This window comes from Dermacentor andersoni, chromosome 9 (genome assembly GCF_023375885.2).
Source record: "Dermacentor andersoni chromosome 9, qqDerAnde1_hic_scaffold, whole genome shotgun sequence".
NCBI classification, from domain to species: Eukaryota; Metazoa; Arthropoda; class Arachnida; order Ixodida; family Ixodidae; genus Dermacentor; species Dermacentor andersoni.
In genome coordinates this window covers 27,856,217-27,877,567 of record NC_092822.1, presented here as the reverse complement: position 1 = coordinate 27,877,567, position 21,351 = coordinate 27,856,217, and the positions used below count along the sequence as shown (strand labels likewise).

Sequence of the window (21,351 nt, the reverse complement as noted above, 5' to 3'; positions counted from 1 at the left end):
CCAGACACCACCACCTACGGAGCAAAAATAAATGATTTTACTGGAAGTAGCTTCTATCGTACAACCAGAAGTTGCCCTTTGTAAGTGCACAAAATGAGAAGCGCGAATCTCTGCCGTCTTTTCGTCACCGCAGATTCTTCAAAAGAAAACGAAAAGCTTCAAATACTGACTGAAGCATCGTAACCATCACTGTCGTTCTTCCAAGTATGTGCGGCAGTGTGTGTTTGCTAATGCCGTGCTAAACGCCCCGCAATTCTGTGGCAAAGACATACCACAATATTTATTCCTTCCCCAACGTTATTATTTCTTTTTGCGTGCAGAAACGCCCGTGTGGACAAAGAGAATAATTCCTCTAGATGAAACGTTATTGCTTCAGTAAGCCGGATGCAGCCACTTTAGTGCGCGGTGAGAGATAGAATGGTTTATATCGATTCCAGATGAAACCCATTTCCTTCAAGTGTGTCCTTTTGGTTTTGACGGTTTCTTCGTTCTTTTCTTTTTATTTTTCTTGTGCGGCTGGGGTAAGCCTTATTAAGCAGCGTCTGGCTTCCGCACCTGACTTGTCGAACGCGTGACCACGTGTTGCATTCGGTGCAACCTACATTCTCAGGCGGACGAATAACGTTAGGTTAGCCCAGCCATAAAATAATGTTTGAATTGACAAATACTAGTGGTTGATTGCCATCACGCGACCATCGCCACTCTCTCCAGTTGATTTCATAGCGTGAACGCTTCGCGTTTCCCTGGTCATTTTCAGGCTTTACCCATGGGTGACACTTGTTTCAGTCGCTCTCGGTGATTTTACTTTCTCGATACAGCGGGGTGCCTTACGTGGAAAGAACCGGAAACTTTTCTTCTATATGGTGAGTTGCTTTCTAAATTCATCTCTGCTGCTAGACGTTAGAGAGAATAAAAAGAATAGAAAAATAACTGCCGTCATTTCGTTTGAGTGTCGACGGAATAGTTGGATGATCCCACGAGCTCGTTACCTTCGGTGTCGATGGAATGCGGAAAGCTGGCAAGGATCAATTCAACAAGGCTGACGTCTTTCTCGCGAGCATATGCAGGTATGCGCGCTGAAAAACGACGAAATCGGGACGTTCACGTTGTCTAAGAGGCGATGCGCGCAGCATTAAAGTGTCACGAACCGTGCCGGAAGCACGTCTTGAATTGAAGGCGTGCCTGCATTTTGATTCACACATGTCGAGAACTATCCTTGAATGAACAAGAAATCGAAAAACAAATAAGAAGGAAACAGCTGAAGTTTGCAGGAGATTGTAGCGAGGGAAATCGAAAAGGAATACACGAAATTAATCGAAAGCGAGAAACGATACTTGATACTTTGAAACTAAGCTGTGGACGCTTCTTTTTTTTTAGGTTCTAAGGAAGAAACATTGACAAACAAAAAAAGGAAGACGTCGTTGTGGAAGTGTAGCCATCTTAATTCTTCCTCTTGGTGAAGCAAGAATCATTAGTCTAGGTGACGTTAATGTCAGAAATGAAAGACAGGATATCACTCACTCATAACCGATTGGCTGTCGCACGCTCACTCGTTACCTCGAAAAATATTCGAATGTTTCCGTGGTGGTAATTATAGATGTACACGCTGACTAAGTCAAGGGCTCGAGGAAAATTGGTCTTGTAATGTTACACTATAATAAATAAATATAATCATAGCTTTACAATAAATTAAAACATAAACACTTAAAAACATAAGCATAAAACATAAAAAATACGCCCGTAGATGTTTGGAACCATAGCATAAATACTTAGTGTTAAATCCACTATAAACAAAAACTAGCAGTGCAGTTTGAACGGATTGCTGCACATGCAACTGCACTTACTGTGAGCGATTAACAATCACTAAACATTGATTACATTGCGACGATAGAAGGAGGCAACGATCACAAATTTTCGAAAAGTAACTGACGACGTAACTGCATTGGGCGGATAATTATGTGCAGTGTAATTACGTATGTACATCACCCTGGTGCGTAATTACATATGTACATTTCCCCTTGGGCCGCAAGGGGAAATTGCTCGGTCGCGCGCTGTTTTAGAATTCGCGCTGAGCTCGCCTTATCAGTTTTTATTGCGAAGCAATACTACTTTAGGTCGCACTTCAGCCCGTTCCGTGGTGAGGCGGTGGTAGGCACCATTGACCTTTAGCGTGACCTCGCTGCGTGACGTCACACCACGTGACCTAGAGTGACGTCACACCAGCTGTGTAAAAACGGGGCCCCATCTCACGCCGTCGCGAGGCGAGGCGGTAGCCTCCAACGGCGGCCTAACTCCCGCTCCTCTCACCAGGGGCGCGGCGTGGCGCCCGAGTCATCCTCGCGTGTCGCGACATCAGCAGCGGCCTCCTCGCAGCCGCCGACGTTCGGCGGGTGTCGAGCATCGAGAACGTCGTCATGCGCTACTTGGACCTCTCGTCCTTCAGCTCGATACGGGCGTTCGCCAACGGCGTGCTCAAGTCCGAGATGCACCTGGACGTGCTGGTGCTTAGATGATTCACTGTAAGCCGTAAAACTAGCATAACCCAAGACTACCACCAGCCATACTACTAGCTGATCCGAGAATAACACACTATTGCTTCGCAATCACCAGGCTTGACCAAGCTAAGCCACGGCCGTTTTTTTTTTTCGTTTGAACAGAGGACAGATCTCAAAGCGGAGGCGATGGTGCGGCGTTTTTTTTTCTTGTGTCGTCGTTTTTTGAGTTTCAGAGCCAGGATCATTTTAGCCTTCTCCGTGAATGGCATGGCTGTGTTCTTGAAGAGCAGGTCACTGGCATGGTACCGTTCCGATCTCCCGTTATTATCTATGCTACTGACACATCAAGCAAAAATGACTTGCGTAATCGACAACAACATATGCTGGCCGTACAGATCCGCCAAAACGCACTATACTGGTGTCACACGTACACTTCTGATTGCGATCGGGGCTGATCCGGATCGGGCTTTGCGATCCGGAACGGTCATTTGCGATGATAATCCTGCGGGATCCGGATATGGGCAATCACGATCCGAGTATCGCGATCAGGACCCTAGATCGCGATCGCAGGCTGACGTTTGCACCCTCTAGTGCAGTATTCTGAAAACACAAAAAAAACAAGAAGTGAAGGCAGCTCAATAAAAAACGTTTAAGAAACCTTTCTACCATCAACAATAAGCTGTATAAGGGAAATATTGCCCAAATTTAACAATGTTTTTCAAATCTGAATTTGCAGCCAATACATTATGCAGTTCTGAGAGTACTCACGATCAGCAGACGATAACTCGAGCTGGATCTCTAGAATCGTGTAGCAGCGACCGCTGTTGATCGCGATCAAAAAATTCGAACCCCGTATCGGCCCCAATCGCAATCAGAAGTGTACGTGTGACACCGGTATTAGGTGGACATAGCCTGCGCTAGGTTCTGTTCTATTCCTAAACGGAACAAAAGGAACATACGCTCCAGGTGAGCCTACCCACGGAATAAGATAAGTGCATGCGCCAAATCAATCTCATATGCGCCGTCACGGTTTCCCGGCTTCAAAATCCATGATGCCGCGACCATCACGTAGTGTGAAGCCCTGTAAGGAGCGGCCGCCGCTAGTAAAGCCGTGTATCTGTGGCTGTTCGCTTGGTGGCGCTTGAGCAGCAGCGCGCGTGCGCGTATCCATCCACGAGGCAAAGCTGAGCACGAAACAAATAGTCGATTCGGAGGTTATATGAGGTGCCCTACAGCATTGTAATTGATACGCTCGCGATTCAAGCAATAATTAACAACGTTCAGTAATTAAAAACGATTAATTTATTAATACTTCGTGATGAAAAAAATACTGGCTGTAAGTACACACGACTACGGCTACTATGCTGTCGGTAGGATTTCTCTAGAGCTCTTGGTTTTTTTTTTAAATCTTGGTCGAAGTTAACTGGGACACCCGGTATATTGTATGTGTATATATGCGGGCGGGCGTAATCTATCTTGAAGAGCGTTAAATATATAGAAGGTTCAACTTGGCTCGACATCGGGCCTAAAAAACTTCTTGTTCTATTTCTTTTTTGTTAAATATGGGGCATGGGCAGGATGAAAGAACGAAGAAGCAATTTTACGTTTTTGTTTTTTTTTGTCTTAGCAAGCGTAACGCAAACGCTCCTCTCCGACTGGTTACTCGGCGTCGGCCCAGCAGAAACCGCTCGCTTATTCAGACCACTCGCGAATATGCAAATGAACATTTTCAACATTCACGAACGCTGTCACATTGAATATTTAAGAAATTCTAGAATATCAAACGGGCAGAGGAACTGCTGAGGACAATGTCCCTACATAGAAGAAAATCCTATTTTTTTACTTTCTTCCTTTCTTTCTTCTTTTTCTTTACTTCAGTGCATTCCATTATTTCTAAACAGCGTGAGCATGCACTGGGGGGAGTGTTGTTTTATTCAAGTAAGCATCTCTCTTAGTGCCTTCAGGGCTGTCGCGAAAGATTGATGTCCCCTTTGGCACCAAGTGAAAATTACGAAATAATAAGATTTTATTCATTTGAATGGATACGTACATGATCATCACCATCATATTTATGTACACTGCAAGACGAAGGCCTCGTCCAGAGGTCATTATTTACCTCTGTCTTGCGCCAGCCGATTCCAACTTGCGCCTGCAAATTTTCTAATTTCTTCACCCCGCCTAATTTTCTGAAGTCCTCGACTGCACTTCTCTTTGCAGTCATTCGGTCACTCTAATGGTCCACCGGTTATCTGTCCTACGCATTACACGACCAGACCAGCTCCATTTCCCCCCCTTAACGTCAGCTAGAATATTCGCTGTCCCCGTTTGCTCTTTGATCCACACCTATATGATAGCATGCCAATTCGATAAAGCTCGATCGGTTTCATTGGCGGAACCGACATTCTATTTCAATGGCTGCCGAGCGTCTGCGTAATTCTCGGCACCAACACACAGAGAGAGAGAGAGAGAGAGAGAGAGAGAGATGCAAATGAGAGAAAGGCAGGGGGGTTGACCAGAGTAAAACATCCGGTTTGCTACCCTGCAATAGGGGAAGGGAAAGGGGAAGAAAAGACTGCAAGAAGAGCAGTGACAAGAATACAAGCGTGAAACAAAAATGAAAAGGGACGGAATGGGATCATTATTGTTTTTCTAATAGGCCACTGCCACGTAAAACGGTCAACAAAGCCTTGATCGACTTTCGGTGTGACGACAGTTCATGTCGGCATTCCAAGACTGACTATTCTGAAAGTGCCCTGTCGTCAAGGGGTGCCAAAGCGGTCGCTAGTGACAGCCGGTGTGCGCTGTATTGGGGACAGTGGCAATGTACATGTTCTATAGTCTCCTCGCCGCCGCAGTGACTGCAAGCCGCGCTCTCGTCCACACCAACACAAATTACGGAATAAGGTAATGACGAACATGAAAACGATGTCGAAAAAAAAGGAAATAGACAGAATAGAGATCTATAAAGCGCAGATGAAGCCAGTGCGGTCGGCTCATCAACGAGACCTGTGTGTGCCTACATCAATCCCGAGAACGGGTGTTGCCCGGCGAATTCGGTCACTTGATCGCCACGTCACAAGTCGGCAACAGAAAAACACCGTGTTCCCCCAGCTCCCGCTTCTATTGCACCGACAACTTAATGCAACCTCGACTGCCACTCACCAAGAAAAGTTTGAATCCGGTATCCGAGATTCTAGCTTTTACGACCTAATACGGCCTCCGAGATCCCGTAGTGCACTCAATCTGAGACGCCATGTTTAAAGGGACACTAAAGGTAGGGATAACTTGAGCTGTGCTATTAAATTGCCCTTATACAATCATAATAAAAAGAAACAGTCACTCTTACCACGAAAAGAGACTTTGTCAGCCAGCAAACACGCAGAATCGAAATACCAGTGGCAACGCCACCGTAAAGTTCCTGCAACAGCACGCCTCGACGCCGTGGATTTTGATGGCGCCTTCTCGCGCCAAGGTTTTTTTTTTCGTTGGCATAGATGGACTATATTGACTCAATGACCGAACTTAACAAGTTCCAAGATGCTTTACCCAACCACAAAGGCACAAATACGAAAACAAAGACTTTCGAAATTCATGACGTCATAATCAAATGCCTGCGCTGGTATGTTGACGTGAAACCTGAAACTGATTTTAGTTTTCTTTTGTTGTAATGAAACCCCATGGCGCAAAACTGGCACAAGTAGAATTTTGAAAGGATGCAGTAAATTCGTTTAAACTGCTTTTACAGCCAACCTGTTTATGGCTGTGGTTCCGTGCATTTTTGTTCTGCGCTAAGAAAGATGTGGGCCAATCCTAGTCAGGGTGCAGAAAGGCTGCTAACGCAATGACACATACCCCTTTTGACTCCATGTGTGGACTCCGGGACCTGTAAGGCGCCCTTGAACTACTCTTGTCGCACCTGGTACCCAAAGAGCTCCCAGGCAAAAGGGTGAGAACAGATCTGATTGGATCTTAGCTCAAAAGGCCGACCGCGTCGGCCAAGTCTACGTTCGCTCCGCCCTCTCTTTGTCGGCGTTCCAAGCGGTTGCGTGTCTAGGTTCCTTTCCTTCCGCTCTCCCGTGGTGGCGGTGCCGTGGAAACTTCATGCGTGTCTAGTTTTCTCCGGCTCCTTGGGGCGGGGGTCCCATCGTCTACTGCGAATGCATATATAACAAACCAGAAAAAGAAGTTGCCGTTCTCCAGTTTTAATTTCACATTCACTTCTGTCGTCGTAATGGGGAGGCTGCATATAGTTAGTCCAGACTCCCGACGAGGAACGCGCCTACGAAAAGCGGCCGTCCCGCATGCGCTTGGAGTTGTGTGCACCATCTTCTTGTGTGGGGCATGCCGCCCGCTGGCGGCGATTGCATTCTCGTGTATGTTCCTGCCGTCGCTCTTCATATGCGCGTTGCTCCTCGGGAGTCCGTACTGTACGCGAATATGATAGCATTAACATAATGGCATTTAAAGAGGTGATACGAGAATGTGTGTGCGTGCCTATTGTGACGATGCCCACCGATCAAGACAATAAACGCGTTCGTACCTTTGTTCGAAATTATGTGTCACCTCTACGTCGTGTGCTAAACAGCTTCGCTGGCCATCCGCCTTCCCGGAGTGGAATGGTTCATATTTTTGTGTTTCTTCTTAGCGTGTCTTCAAGCAGCTCCACGGACTGCACGCAGTATTTCTATGCGGGATGTGCCAATATGCCTGAACAACTCGTAAAAACGAGCACCGGTGTTCCCGGCAATAACTGCGATACAGAACTTCCGCGGTTGCACAGTAGCCATGGCGTTGCACTGCTGAACTGGCGGTGGCAAGTCCGATCACTGACACGGCAGCCGCATTCTTCTGGCGGGCAAAAACGCAAGAACGGTCGCGTACTTAGCAAAGTTGCGGATTGTAGCCCTCAATTCTATTCCCACTCCATTCCGAAGAGTGTAGATCCCTGTAATATTACACTCCTTTGAGCTAGCTCCACGCAGTGGTGGGAGCTGGACCCTTTCCGCGCCTCGAGGGCTGGTGCGATTCAATCACTCCCATTCCAGTAAAACAAATGATTCCTGTATAGCTGTTTACTACTTGCGGTTGCGTCTATACAGACAAAAACAAAAGAAGAACGACTTTTTTTGAAGTCTCAACAACGTAGAAAATAATGTTGCGTACTATTTTTTCGCAAGAATAACAAGCAAGCTTTGCGGCCTCTCATCTCTTCAGGGCATTGTCCTGTAATATCTCTAATTATGAATCATTAGAGTAAACCAACGTAAAGAAATACCCTTACACACTGTTGCCCGAAGTGGTTGAGCGCAACTATATTAGAAAAAGACAGCAGGAAAGTAGAATTAAGGTGGTAATCTGCAAGGAGAATGCTGCTGTCGCATTAACGGGTTCAGAGCAGAACGAACCACTGAAATCTGCTGCATATTTTTTTTCTCACATTTACTGGCATATCAGCGGGCATCATTTCCCAGCACGGCTATCTGACCACATGTTATGACGCTTCCTCAATACTGGACAGTGCGCGAAAAAAAGAAAACATGGCACGCTTTTTAAGAGCCCTTAGACTTGCGGATGGTACTAGTGTTTGCTACATTGCCGTTTTTGGCCTGCATTCCTTTTGTGGTAGACCAAACATGCTCTTTCTAAATCCAATAATTATTGACAATTTAACTCTTCAACTAAATTATTAAGCAGTAAGCGTCTAAACAAAGGTCGCATTGTTTAGATACACTTCAGATTGTAACAAAGAATGGTTTTCGGGTCATCAGAAGTGTAGAACGTAAGAATATTCATGCTGTTTTGGTTACCGTGACAGACGTAGATACTGAAAGAACTGTTTAGGAAATATTGTGAGATATACTAAATTGGCCAAGTCTAGTTTAGTTTATTTGGCCTATTTACCAGTTTTGTAGTCTCGCAATTGCAATGAACGCCTAGCGCTCTTGTTCTTTATGCCCATTCCATTTCAACTACATTCCGGAATCTCGGGCTTCCATTTTATGACTGTTCTATCTTCCCGAATGGTGCCATAATTCTATTCCAATTTCCTTCCTGACTTGGTTTTAAATGTAAAATGATTTCGAAATGATTCAGGAATGATTCGAGCTCCGAAGTTATCGCTCCGCAACTGTGGTACCAAAGTTTAGGGGCATGGTAAAAAACTCCAGCTGGTAAAAAATTATGCCGGAGTCACCCGCTCTTTTGGCACGTAAAACCCAAGCATCTAACTCCATGATACGCGAAGCATAGGCCGTTTGTACATCTGTAGCATCTGTGCATCCGTAGAGCCATAGAACTATGGAATGGAACCATAGGTTGCACCAGAAGATACGTGGGAAAAAAAGCAAATATGTGGCTGCTCGTCGTGGATGATACAGTTTTAATGAGAAAGTGGAGGTGAGTTTGCCTAGGAATTAAACATTCAAGGTTTATACTAGGCAGATGAAGCTTTGAATTTTTCGCGTCCTTTCAGCCACCCTTGGTGATTGTAACCACAAGGCCCACCCGGCGAAATCGCAGCCGCTGGATGCGACATGACATGACATGACAAGAACTTTATTTGAGTCCTGAGGGACTGAGATCTTGGGGAGCCAAAACCGAAGGCTCCCGAAGATCAAGTCGGTGGCTCTGCCCACGATGGGACCGGGAGATCAAGTCCGGCCGCAATGTCGTGTGCCCTCTGGACAGCCTGGACTTGAATGTGGAGATTGCTGCTCTTGAGCGATTCCTGCCATTGTTCTTTCGTGATGGGTTGAGAGGCGTTAAGGGCTGGGCACAGCCAGAGCATGTGGTCAAAAGAGCATGAGTCATGACCACATTTGGGGCGCGACTGTGAGTGTTCAGGATCTAGCTTTTTAAGGGATCGAGGGGTGGGATACGAACGGGTTTGCAGGAGTCTGAGTGTGGTAGCCTGAGGTTTGTTCAATTTGGGGTGAGGGGGTGGAAATGTCCTCCTGCCTAGTCGATAATGGGAAACAATTTCGTAAAAAGTACATGATGGGTCTTTGTGGATGTTGGCCTCGTTGCAAGCACGTTCCATGTTGACCTCGTTCCAGGCCGTGGGCCCCAGGTGCACGGGACCAGAAGGGGGAGGGGGGGGGGGTGTCATATACGTCTGAAGACACCCGAAAATTGTCGATATCCTCGCCTTCCTCGACTACACACGGGGGCGGGGGGTGACAGAAGAGCTAAGAGCCCCGGGTGCCAGACGACCTAGCTACGCCACTGATTGTGCATGATAGAACTATTAGCCTGTTGCCACATTAGGCGAAGCATGCAAATCCTTTATTCGAAATGAGAAGTGTAACGGCATTTAGTCGCGTTTTTTTTTACCAAATGGCTGGGCTGCATGATGCAGTTTAACGGTATACAAAGAGCTATTAATGAATTAACTTCCTTCTTGGTTGTAATATTTGTTTCGACATCACTATGGACAGTAAGGAACTCCGTGGTCCTTAGCAGGTGTTGGGTTGACGAGTTTTTTATTGTTGCAATGAGAGGACGCTCAAAGCAACTTTGAGCTGTATTCATATGGAGTTGGAACCTAGCGAATTGAGCGACATGTCTTTTATATGTCTTGTTCTGTAACTGCGTCTTTCAGTGCTTCGCTTGTAAGCTATGCGCGCGCTTAAACTGCAACTAGCCAGCTCTAAGCCACTGTGCAAAAGCAACGGGCCAAGACGAAGATAGTGATAATCCTCATCAATGAAGTCCCGGTTGCTCTATTGGAAAAACACTTTCTGAAAAACAGTTTTATGTAGTTCGTTTTGAGCAACAGAAAGCTGTATCGGGAGTTTTACATGTCGCTCTAAAATTTTCTCATTGACACTTTTAATCTAATTATAATACTTGAGAATAAGATTACATAAGACTAACTGTCTAATTAGGCGCAATGAAAAAAAGAAGATAGTTTGAGTATCTCCAAGCGACGGCAAACAACGTCACCATTGGTCTATCCAGGTACATGGCATTTGCATATTTTAAAACACTGGCTAAAATTAGCTGGGACACCCGGTACATCAATAAAATAACTGACACAGAAATAGGTCGATAATGTAAACAACCTCCCTGTGCGTCAATCAATCAATATAACTACCAAATTAATTAGTTAATTATTCGATCAATCAGTCAAGCAATGAATCGATCAAATAATCAATGAAACAATCAATCAGTGAAACTATCAATCAATGAAACAATGAATGAATGAATGAATGAATGAATGAATGAATGAATGAATGAATGAATGGATGAATGAATGGATGAATACCAGCTCTCTAACATCCACAGCCATGTGCGCTTTTATGGTAAGCTAACGCTCATGTATGTTTTATGCTGTGGACGGTACGGCTTAGCAGCGCCCACTTTGTCTCCCGCGTAGTTTGCGTTGCAGTCGAAAGCTGCGAAAAGCGCCAGGGGGCGCGGCAAACGCCGCCTCCACGCGTCGCTCCCGTTTCTGCCTTTATATTTCTCTTTCCTCTCAGCTTGCCGCTGCTGGGCTCCGGATGCAGGTCGTTAATTATGCAGCCGCTGTTTGTGGATTCGCTCGGCTTTCACTCTCCCCCAGCTGGAGATCGCTATCGGAGCAGTGAAACTAGTCGCGCCGGAGTCATTTGTCCGCTTTGAATTGAGTCTAGTTGTTTACGCGGAACGGGGAAGACGATATGAGGCCAAACGTACGAGGGGGAGCATTTGTGATCTGTGTCTCTGCTCGGGCATTTGCAGCCGCCTGGGGCGAATACATAATTTCTGCAGGCGGTTATGTGGAACGCTGCGACGCAGTTTCTGACCCTGTCGTCCAATGGCGGATACAATAGGCCCCTACTGATTCGCATGCGGCGTGATTTGCTGCTGTGAAACGCAGATTTCATGCGCCAGATGATTCGTATGATGACAAAAAAAAAATGGCAGTGGAGATTTCTTTCCCGCTTCCTTGCGCATACCAGGATAACTATCACTCGGGAAAACGAAACGAGGAGTGTCGCGCACAGATCTGTACTTGGTTTACAGAAATTTGGCCTCGGGCTAACCACTTGGGCCACTGAAGGCAGCGCGTAGGCGTGCGTATGGTAAGTGACAACCGTATCGTTTCTTTTTTTTACCGGCGCGCAAACCACCGGCAATGACCAAGCCGAAGTTTACTCCCTTCTCACAGTTGAGAGCTGGGAAGAAAGAAAGAACAAACGAAAGGAGGCTAGACCAAGAAAAAGAAAGGAATAAAGAAGGAAGGAACAGAGGAAGGATTTCGAAAAAAGATAAGAAATAAACGAAGGAAGCAAGGAAATAAAAATGGTGAAAGGAACGAGGAAGAAGATAAGGAGAAAGAGAAGACAGGAAACAATGTAAGAGGATGGCAGGAAAGAAATACAAGGCAAAAGAATGCACCAGTAAAAAAAGAAGAAAGAAAATGAAACACGTGCGTTACAAGCCTAAGTTGAGCTGCTTTGCGTAACGCGAAAGTATAGCTCCGTCAATTACACAGAGCGATACTTGCCGCACCAAAAGAAGATAAAAAAAAGAAAGAACGTGTGGTGCGTATAGGTGTTCGAGCATCTGACCGAGTTGTGGTGAGTCGGGCGCTGTACGAATTCTGCACGTCGGCAGGAATTACGCGTTTTTCACCGGTGCTGTCGCTGTTGCCCGACGACTTGTACATGGCGCGAGGACAGGATGAGATTTCGGCCTGAGAAAAAAAAATTATCGGCGCCTCCCCGAATTCGATCTGCCCAGGATAAATGCGTAGCATTACGTGCAGGTTGGCGCGGTGCGGAGTGTCTTATGCGCGGCAGAAAATGTGGGCACAGCGGCCACGCTGATGTAGTACGCGTCATTTATTTACATATGCGTGATGAGTACGAGCAGAGAGATGCCCATATTTACATTGGCGAGCGTACGCCTTCCGCATCGCGCCAACCGCCATATAATGCTACGCATATCTGCGACGCTTTCTGTTCACGGAGTCTCCACTTAATTTATTTCCCTGATGTCCCGGCGTGGCACCACTAACGTGTTAATGACGTCATAGGGAGCGGAGGGGGTGGGGGAGGGGACGGCTGCGCTGCGTGCGTAATTAATGCAGGAGGGACGCATCCTCTCGTTTTGGGCTCCATTTAGTCACTTTCCATCCTCACTGGTAGCGTGTTTAGCAGGGCATCTCGTACTGACTGCTGTCCCCCTTTTAGTATAAGCGTAAGCGTTTCGTACCTTAGTTGAATGCTTTCTTTCTAAGCGTGATGTACGGGGAACGGTGAACCCGGACGGGTTAGTAGAACGTTTTGAAACGGGACGCGTATTGTTATCGTGGATGATGGCTCGTTTTTCACTGTGCTCCGGATGGCAGCTGTCAGTTCGGCCCACAATGGCCTTAAGCTATCCATTTTCGGCCTGTATTAAGGAAGGGGTTTTGTGGCTTCACACAGAATTTGTTTGTGCTATGAGAGAGAAAAAAATGAGATTATTTGATGCTATGAGAGAGAAAACAAGTAGCTGCACGAACCAATGCATTTCCTCATTGGCTCATGCGTACGATCACCGTCCCTGTGATGCTGCGAATTCGCGCGGCTTTACTACGTCGTATGATGATCGGCGAAGAGAGAAGTACAAGTATGAAATGCTAGTTTCAGTGCAGCATAGACGCAAACGAGAGAAAGACAACGCAGTGGATTTTCACACATTGTCTTGTCGTGTCTGAAAACAGTTCCTGCGAGGTTAACCCCTCATCTCAACGCAGATTTTCGCAATTCTCGTAAGCGCTACAAGGCTATCACGCATACTATGTGAACGTTAAAGCTGGAACAAACGCGGCTCAATATCCACGCGCGTTTGCTGTCGTCAACACTGGCTATATTAAGCTGCCGCTTTTGTCGTTGAATTCGCAAAGCTTTGCGAACCTACTTCTTTTGTCACCTAAATTTTGCAGCGGAGTACGCAGAGGATCACAGCAGATCCGTCGTGTCCAGTATTATTCCTCGACGAACGGCGGTGCACTCTTTTGAATTCGACTTCGATCGAGTGGTTTCACCTCACAGGAACGCGCAGCGCGCCCGTCCGGTGAAAAAAGAAAATGTCCCTACCGATAACGAAAGACGATACGAAGCCCGTGAAACGCGGTGTGTGTTGTTTTTACTGCAGGTTTTGAGACCGGCATCCTGTAGCTCAGTTGAGGCATGTGAAAAAGGGGGTCATGGACAGGAGAATGGCTGCCGCACGACCTTTGTTTATTCAGCGACGGGGTTGCTGCGACGGAGAACTTTCGTGGGAACGTCGTTCACGTTGTGGAATAAGAGGAACATCATGAGATGGAGGAAATGTTTACTGTTGTTGTTTCGGTGCGATGACGTTTACGCGAGCGCTATACATGTTCACCGTAAGCTGCAGAGAGTGCGGTACGAAACAAGTTGTCTGATGTGGACAACAACAACGACGACGATGACAACAGCAACGATAACAACAAGAGCAACAGTAACAACAACACTAACAACCGCAACAACACCAATAACAATAGCAACACCAATAACAATAGCAACACCAATAACAATAGCAACACCAACAACAATAGCAACAACTGCAACAATAGCAACAATAGCAACAGCAGCAACAACAGCAACAACAATACCACCACCACCACCACAACAACAACAACAGCAACAACAACGGGAAAAACCCGCCGTGGTTGCTCAGTGGCTATGGTGTTGGGCTGCTGAGCACGAGGTCGCGGGATCGAATCCCGGCCACGGCGGCCGCATTTCGATGGGGGCTAAATGCGAAAACACCCGTGTACTTTGATTTAGGTGCACCTTAAAGAACCCCAGGTGGTCGAAATTTCCGGAGTCCTCCACTACGGCGTGCCTCATAATCAGAAAGTGGTTTTGGCACGTAAAACGCCATAATTTAACAACGGGAACAGCAACGGCAACAGCAGCAACAACGATAACAGCAACAATACCAACAGCAGCAACAACAAAGACTACACTTTGCTTCCTCCGCACTACCTAGCTGTGGCTGCGAAGCTGTTGCAAAACTCATGCGACAGGTCTTTAAGGCAGTTAGGTCTTTAGGGCAGCAGAGTGCGCGCAGTGCCGGTAGCTTCGTATGCGCTGTGCTTTCCACGTTTCGTTCGCGCTGAACCGAGACATGCATGAAAGTCAATTCGCCTGCTGCTGCCGCGATTCCTCACTCCAGAATTTTCAAAGCGAGGTTCTGCGCTCATGGAGAGAGATGTGTTCATGTTTACCTGTGCGCGCGTGACACCGTGCTGGTTAATTTAGTTAAAACACGTTGACGGGCTAGTTGGTTTGAATCCATGATAGAATGTGTAAGCACGACTGAACAAGGACGTAGAAAGAAGCAGGCACGCAATGACAGCACTGTCTCTCTGTGTCTGTTTCTTTCTACGTCCTCGTTTAGTCACGCTTACACATTCTATCATTGTTAATTTAGTTAGTAAGCGAATGTTTACAACTTTATACGGCCGATAAAGCTACTATCCTTACTTCGTACAGCTATCTCCTAATTTGCTGTCACAATCGGGGCTTCGCCTTCCGGGCGGAGCTGCGAATTTTTTAGGTTGCGCGTTTATGTTCACTTTATTTATGTTGTTGCGCTGTTTGCGGGTCTGAACACTGCGTGCCAGCGCGCTTGAATGCGTCTCCATTACCGTGAAAGGCGAGAGCAGTGAGAACAGTGGACCAGGGCAGCTGTCAGTGGCAGTTAGCCTGGAATGCCTGCAGCCCCGTCCTCTGCACACTTGACGCGTTGCTGGTCAGTGTTGGACAAACAACAGAGAACGGTTGAACACCGCTTGGGGCCATCCACGACAACAAGGTTAGTTTATGCGTTTACCCTGGCGCCGCAACGCCTGGTGCCGCTACAGCTGGAGTAGGTGGGTTTCCGGGGTCGTGTTTTCGACGTTCTTGCGCTTGTGCCAGTTACATGAACAAAAATTACAGAAGTAAACGGCATGCGACCGTCTCTTTGTCGTACTTTATTGTAAGTCTAGTCCTTCGCGTTATTTGCGCAGCTAGAGATTTTATTTTATGATAGATAATTTTTTTCAAGAAATCTTGGAGAGTTGGTGCCAACAACTACCCCTCGTGAGATGGTGAACAAAAAAAAGTGACACCACTAGTAGCTGTGTAAAACGAAATGCCATAAACCACTAACTGAAGGTGATCGAATAAGTGCATGCTCACATGCTTACATACATACATACATACATACATACATACATACATACATACATACATACATACATACATACATACACACATACACACATACACACATACACACATACACACATACACACATACACACATACACACATACACACATACACACATACACACATACATACATACATACATACATACATACATACATACATACTCTGGTGACCTTCGTGACTGGACTCCGGCATGTGACCAAGCCTTCACCACTTTGCGTCGTCGGCTTACCTCACCGCCTGTTCTACGCCACTACGACCCGAGTGCACCGACTGAAGTTCATACCGACGCCAGCGGCGTTGGTCTTGGGGCCGTCCTTGCACAACGGAAGCCTGGCTTTCCAGAATATGTGGTTGCATATGCGAGTCGTGCTCTCACGAAGGCAGAATCCAATTATTCTGTCACGGAAAAAGAATGTTTAGCTATAGTTTGGGCCTTAAACAAATTTCGCCCTTATTTGTATGGCCGTCCGTTCGACGTTGTGACAGACCACCACGCGCTCTGCTGGCTTGCGTCACTGAAAGACCCGTCGGGGCGTCTTGGACGTTGGGCTCTTCGGATCCAAGAATTTGACATTCGCGTCATTTATCGATCCGGCCGCCAACATTCTGATGCAGATGCGCTCTCCCGTGCGCCCATGCGATCCGACGAAAGGCCACCTTCATCCATAGAGTGCCCGGTTGCTACGCTTGCTGTTACTGACATGCCGTCTGAACAGAGAAAAGATCCGTGGATTCTGTCTCTCATTGACATTCTTAGCAGTCCTTCAACGTCTACATGCCCTCGAGCCATTCGTCGCCAAGCCACCCACTTCGTGCTACGGGACGCCATCTTGTACCGCCGAAACTATCAGCCCGACGGTCGCAAATGGCTGCTAGTCCTCCCTCGCCATTTGCGTTCCGACGTATGCACGTATTTCCATGCAGACCCACAACAAGCTCATGCTGGCGTCCTGAAAACCTACGAGCGGCTCCGCCAGCGGTACTACTGGCGCGGCATGTATTCTTATGTCCGCAAATACATTCGGTCATGTGCAGCCTGTCAGCGACGCAAGACATCTTCTCATCCGACAGGCCCTCTGCAACCTTTACCGTGTCCTGCACGTCCTTTTGATCGGGTTGGCATCGACCTTTATGGGCCTCTTCCGTGCAGTGCTGCCGGAAACCGTTGGATAATTGTCGCAGTAGACCACCTGACAAGATATGCTGAAACTGCTGCACTTGCTTCGGCTGCTGCTCGCGACGTCGCCGCATTCATCTTACGGCATTTCGTCTTACGGCACGGCGCACCGCGAGAACTACTCAGTGACCGAGGCCGTGTCTTCTTGTCCGAAGTTATTAATGAGCTACTCGCCGCGTGCCGCACTATTCACCGCACCACTACGGCGTATCACCCACAAACTAACGGTCTAACGGAACGATTCAACCGCACCCTTGGGGACATGCTCACCATGTATGTTGCGTCGGATCATTCAAATTGGGACGATGTCCTCCCTTTTGTGACGTACGCATACAATACCGCCGTTCAGGCTACCACAGGCTTCTCACCATTTTTCCTTCTTTATGGGCGTGAACCATCCACTACCCTCGACACCGTACTACCATATCACCCGGATGCCTCTGAATTCACCCCTCTTTCCGAAGTTGCTCGCCATGCTGAAGAGTGCCGCCAACTGGCTCGCTCGTTCACGTCGGATACCCAAGGAATCCACAAAGATCGCCACGACAACGATCAGCCCACACAGTCCTTCGCCGTGGACTCACACGTCTGGCTTCGGCTGCCCTTCCAAGCTCCAGGCCTTAGCCCAAAGCTTGCTCCGAAATATCAAGGTCCGTACCGGGTCGTCGCGTGTACTTCGCCTGTAAATTATGTGGTCGAACCGGTGACACCATCTTCGGACAAACGCCGCCGTGGCCGCGAGACTGTTCACGTCAGCCGCCTGAAGCCGTACCACGACCCCCTTATCGTATCATCGCCTTAGGTCGCCAGGATGGCTCCTCTTCGCCCCGGGGGTAGTTGTAGTGGGTAATATGCATGTGGCACTGTGCGGACTGCCACCGCTGCGGCGCGAGACACGAGCGCGGGTTGTTGATGCGAAGCGTTAGGACTCGTGATCTAGAGCTACCTGCGATCCCTGGAACGAGCTACAATAAACCCCATTTCAATACATACATACATACATACATACATACATACATACATACATACATACATGCATGCATGCATGCATACATATATACATGCATGCATGCATGCATACATATATACATGCATGCATGCATGCATGCATACATATATACATGCATGCATGCATACATATATACATGCATGCATGCATGCATGCATACATATATACATGCATGCATGCATGCATACATTCATACATGCATGCATGCATGCATGCATACATATATACATGCATGCATGCATGCATACATTCATACATACATACATGCGTGCATGCATACATACATACATGCGTGCATGCATGCATGCATGCATACATATATGCATGCATGCATACATATATGCATGCATGCATACATATATACATGCATGCATACATATATACATGCGTGCATACATATATACATACATACATACATACATGACCTCATGAAGAACATGGTGTACATGCATGTGTAGATGCACAAACGCAACCACAGAAGCATTGGGTTGAGTAACTCTGATTCGTAGCGTAGCCTGAGCTTGCGCGCATCATCGTAAAATCTGGAAGTGAAAGAAAGGTGCCGAGGCTTGCCGCTTCAGCAGTGCTTCTCATAGGTGGACAAGTAGTCCAGCTTTATGACAACGCCTTTAGTAGGCTTACTGTTCTGTATTTTGCTTGCGTCTGAGTTGTTTCCTCAGCTTTTTGTACGCGATGTTACTTCCTCGTCTATTGAGCAAAACTTCCCCTTGTGTCTCCTCTGTTAGCCCTTCGTGATTACAAACATACCTCCATTGACCAAGACTTTGATCCAGATTCATCCATCCAATTTCCTCAACTGAAACCTGTAATTGGACACTTAAATTGTTCTATTGTTTAAGGCAAAGCAGGCATCACTTCATAACGCCGTCGCTGCATCTCGCACCCCGAAGGCACATTTAACCTTTCTTGGACGCACTGGTTCTAGTGAGAAACTTTAATTTTTTGAGGGTTGTGGTACATTTTGCGTGTCTGTGTTGTGCACCGTGCATATAGTTTCATTTTTGAACATACCTACCCATCTGGAGCAAAACGCTATGCATGGCACTAGGCAAATTACTTTAAGTTTCAATAAGGACATCTCTCTCTCTCTCTCTGGCTGCTTCATTAAGAAATGCCAAAAGCAACCATTTTGTCAGTTACGCAAAATGTGGCTATTCATGGCTAATAAAAAGGCAGTAGCGTGTTCCTCCAACTCGCAATGCTAGCTGCATCAAATGCGCAATTAGAAACGGCCGTTTTTCATAAAATTTTATTTACGTTTTTAAAGCCGTGATGGCGCAGTTCGAGCAACCTTACACGGAAAACGGGGTGGTCACTGCGACATTCGTTCATCCACGCAACTCTTGTAGTTCAGGTAGCACGACCGCATGGCCAGGCTTCAAAGGGAACCGACTACTGAATGCCACAAAAGGTTTTCGTCGTGCCTCTCGAAAAGACTCGCGCTACTGGGCCAATGGCACGCGCTCATCTCGCATAGAACATTGATGAAACGGTCAGCTCATCCCACTTTCGGGTCCCATCTGAACTTCGTCGAAACCAAGTGACCCTCCTTGGCTGACGATGCCAGCTATGACCTTTATTACGATGTCCTTCGCCTTTCGCATCAGAATACCGGATAGCGCTGCGTGTGATCACGCTGGCCGTGGAAGGACACTTGAACACGTTCTGTATGGTGGCTCCCGTTACGCAGAGTACAGAGGCGTTCGCTCGCGACTGTGCTAGATAACGTTCATCCCATATCAGGGGCCGACTTCACAAAACTTTTCGTTGGTAATGGCACCTGGCCGGCCACCTTCGCTAAGTGTAGGTGCAGCGTCATGACTGGCTGAAATTGTCTCTTACGGAAATATGGGCACGGCCTCGGAACAGACGACCGCACGATGCCATCTGCACCAGCCATCGCAGCAGAAGGCAATGAAGGGGCCGTTACAGTTCTCAACGAAAAACAAACTTGTACAAATGGCTTTAGCGCTGTGTAATGTTAGCTGTGTACGGCGGCAATCAGGTGTATTTTATGAGCAATTAACTGCGAGGGATGTGAATCGTGTTCATTATTTTCACTTAAGATGCTCTAGCAGGAGTTTTATACCCGCATTTCTGGATTAGGGATTGGCAGGCGGTATATAGCAAATGTGGTGTCATCGTTGAAAGATTGGCGCGCTGTGATGTCGGAGAGAAATTTGGATACTTACGTAGCCTGAGGTCTGGTTCCTTGCATGGTATTAAAATTTCTAGCCTGCACGAGTTTATGCAAACAATATCTTGTTGTCCGCTTTTATTGTTAACTTCAGAAATGGTTCGTAAACTGAAACGTTTCCTGAAATGCCACTGCCTGTAAAATTTAGACGCTGACTGTACACGCACACGGCGTGTCCCTGCAGTGCCTATGAAAATCTTAGGCACAACACGCATGTAAGCGAGGACACACGCTATTTCAATGGGAGTGCGGGGCCCAGTTTACAAAGCTTTTCACTCTGAAGCGCTCTTTGCAATAGGTAAGCTGCCTTCGCTAATAATACGCGCAGCATCAGGATTGGCAGGAATTTCCTCTTAGGAACAAAGCCATCGTACGAGGTTTTTGTGAATACGGCCTTTGGCGCGCAAATCAAGAACACCGACGTCATACGGGTACTTGCGATCACAATCAAACCCGCTCGAGATAGAATTTTTCGATCTCCATTGGCTCCTTTGCGCAAGCTCATGGAGGAAAGCCAGTGGTGCTCCCCAGATTTCATTTTTTTATCTGTTTGAATGCTTTTTTGAAAACGAGCGTTTCACACGGGTATAGCACTGTTAGGGCTCCCTTAAATTTTATTTTCGTATTTTACTTTCCGGGTGCAACATGCTTGCATAGTATATTGCAGGTAGGCATGCATCAAATCATCGGGTATACGCCCTTGTTATGTCAGAAAAAACGGCAATTCCTTGTCTCTTGGAGACACGGACGGAATAGTGATGCTATAATCACCCTTTCTAATAATTAACCATCCTTCGACCGTTTATTTAATACCTTTATGAACGTTCTCGTGCAGCTCTACGGAGTCATAAAAAGGGTCTGCGTCCTTTCTTCCCGCACAAATTTTCGCGCTGCGTTTCAAACATACAAGCCTATAACTTCAGAGGATCAAGTTACTAGCCAGGAGCGCAGGCGAAATAGTGCGTGAAATCAAGGAAACTGTCTCATATCACCCAGAAAGATAAAGACTGCGCGTGTCAAAGGATGGTACGTTTGCGTGGCAATACAAAGAAATTCTTGCGCCACTTCATCGTAGTGTAGTCAAGTTTTTTTCTTGTCAACAAACTTATAAAACAGAGTGGGTTTTCAAGGTAATAGGGTTAGTAAAGAGGCGTAATTGTGCCGCTTTCTTTGTCCTACGTCGGTCCTCGTCTTTATTTCGTTCTAATTAACCTTTTTCTGAATACATTA

At 46.8% G+C, this 21,351-nt stretch overlaps 1 protein-coding gene across 1 annotated transcript in view; it reads left to right on the top strand.

Moving 5' to 3' along the window:
• Positions 1-800: 800 nt before the first annotated feature.
• The window catches only part of LOC129383807 (uncharacterized), a 145,591-nt gene continuing 125,040 nt past the window's right edge, over positions 801-21,351 (top strand). Inside the window, exon 1 of the mRNA XM_055068691.1 lies at positions 801-863. Within this exon, the coding sequence (XP_054924666.1) occupies positions 861-863 (3 nt within the window). The 5' untranslated portion in view covers positions 801-860. The remainder of the gene's footprint in view (positions 864-21,351) is intronic.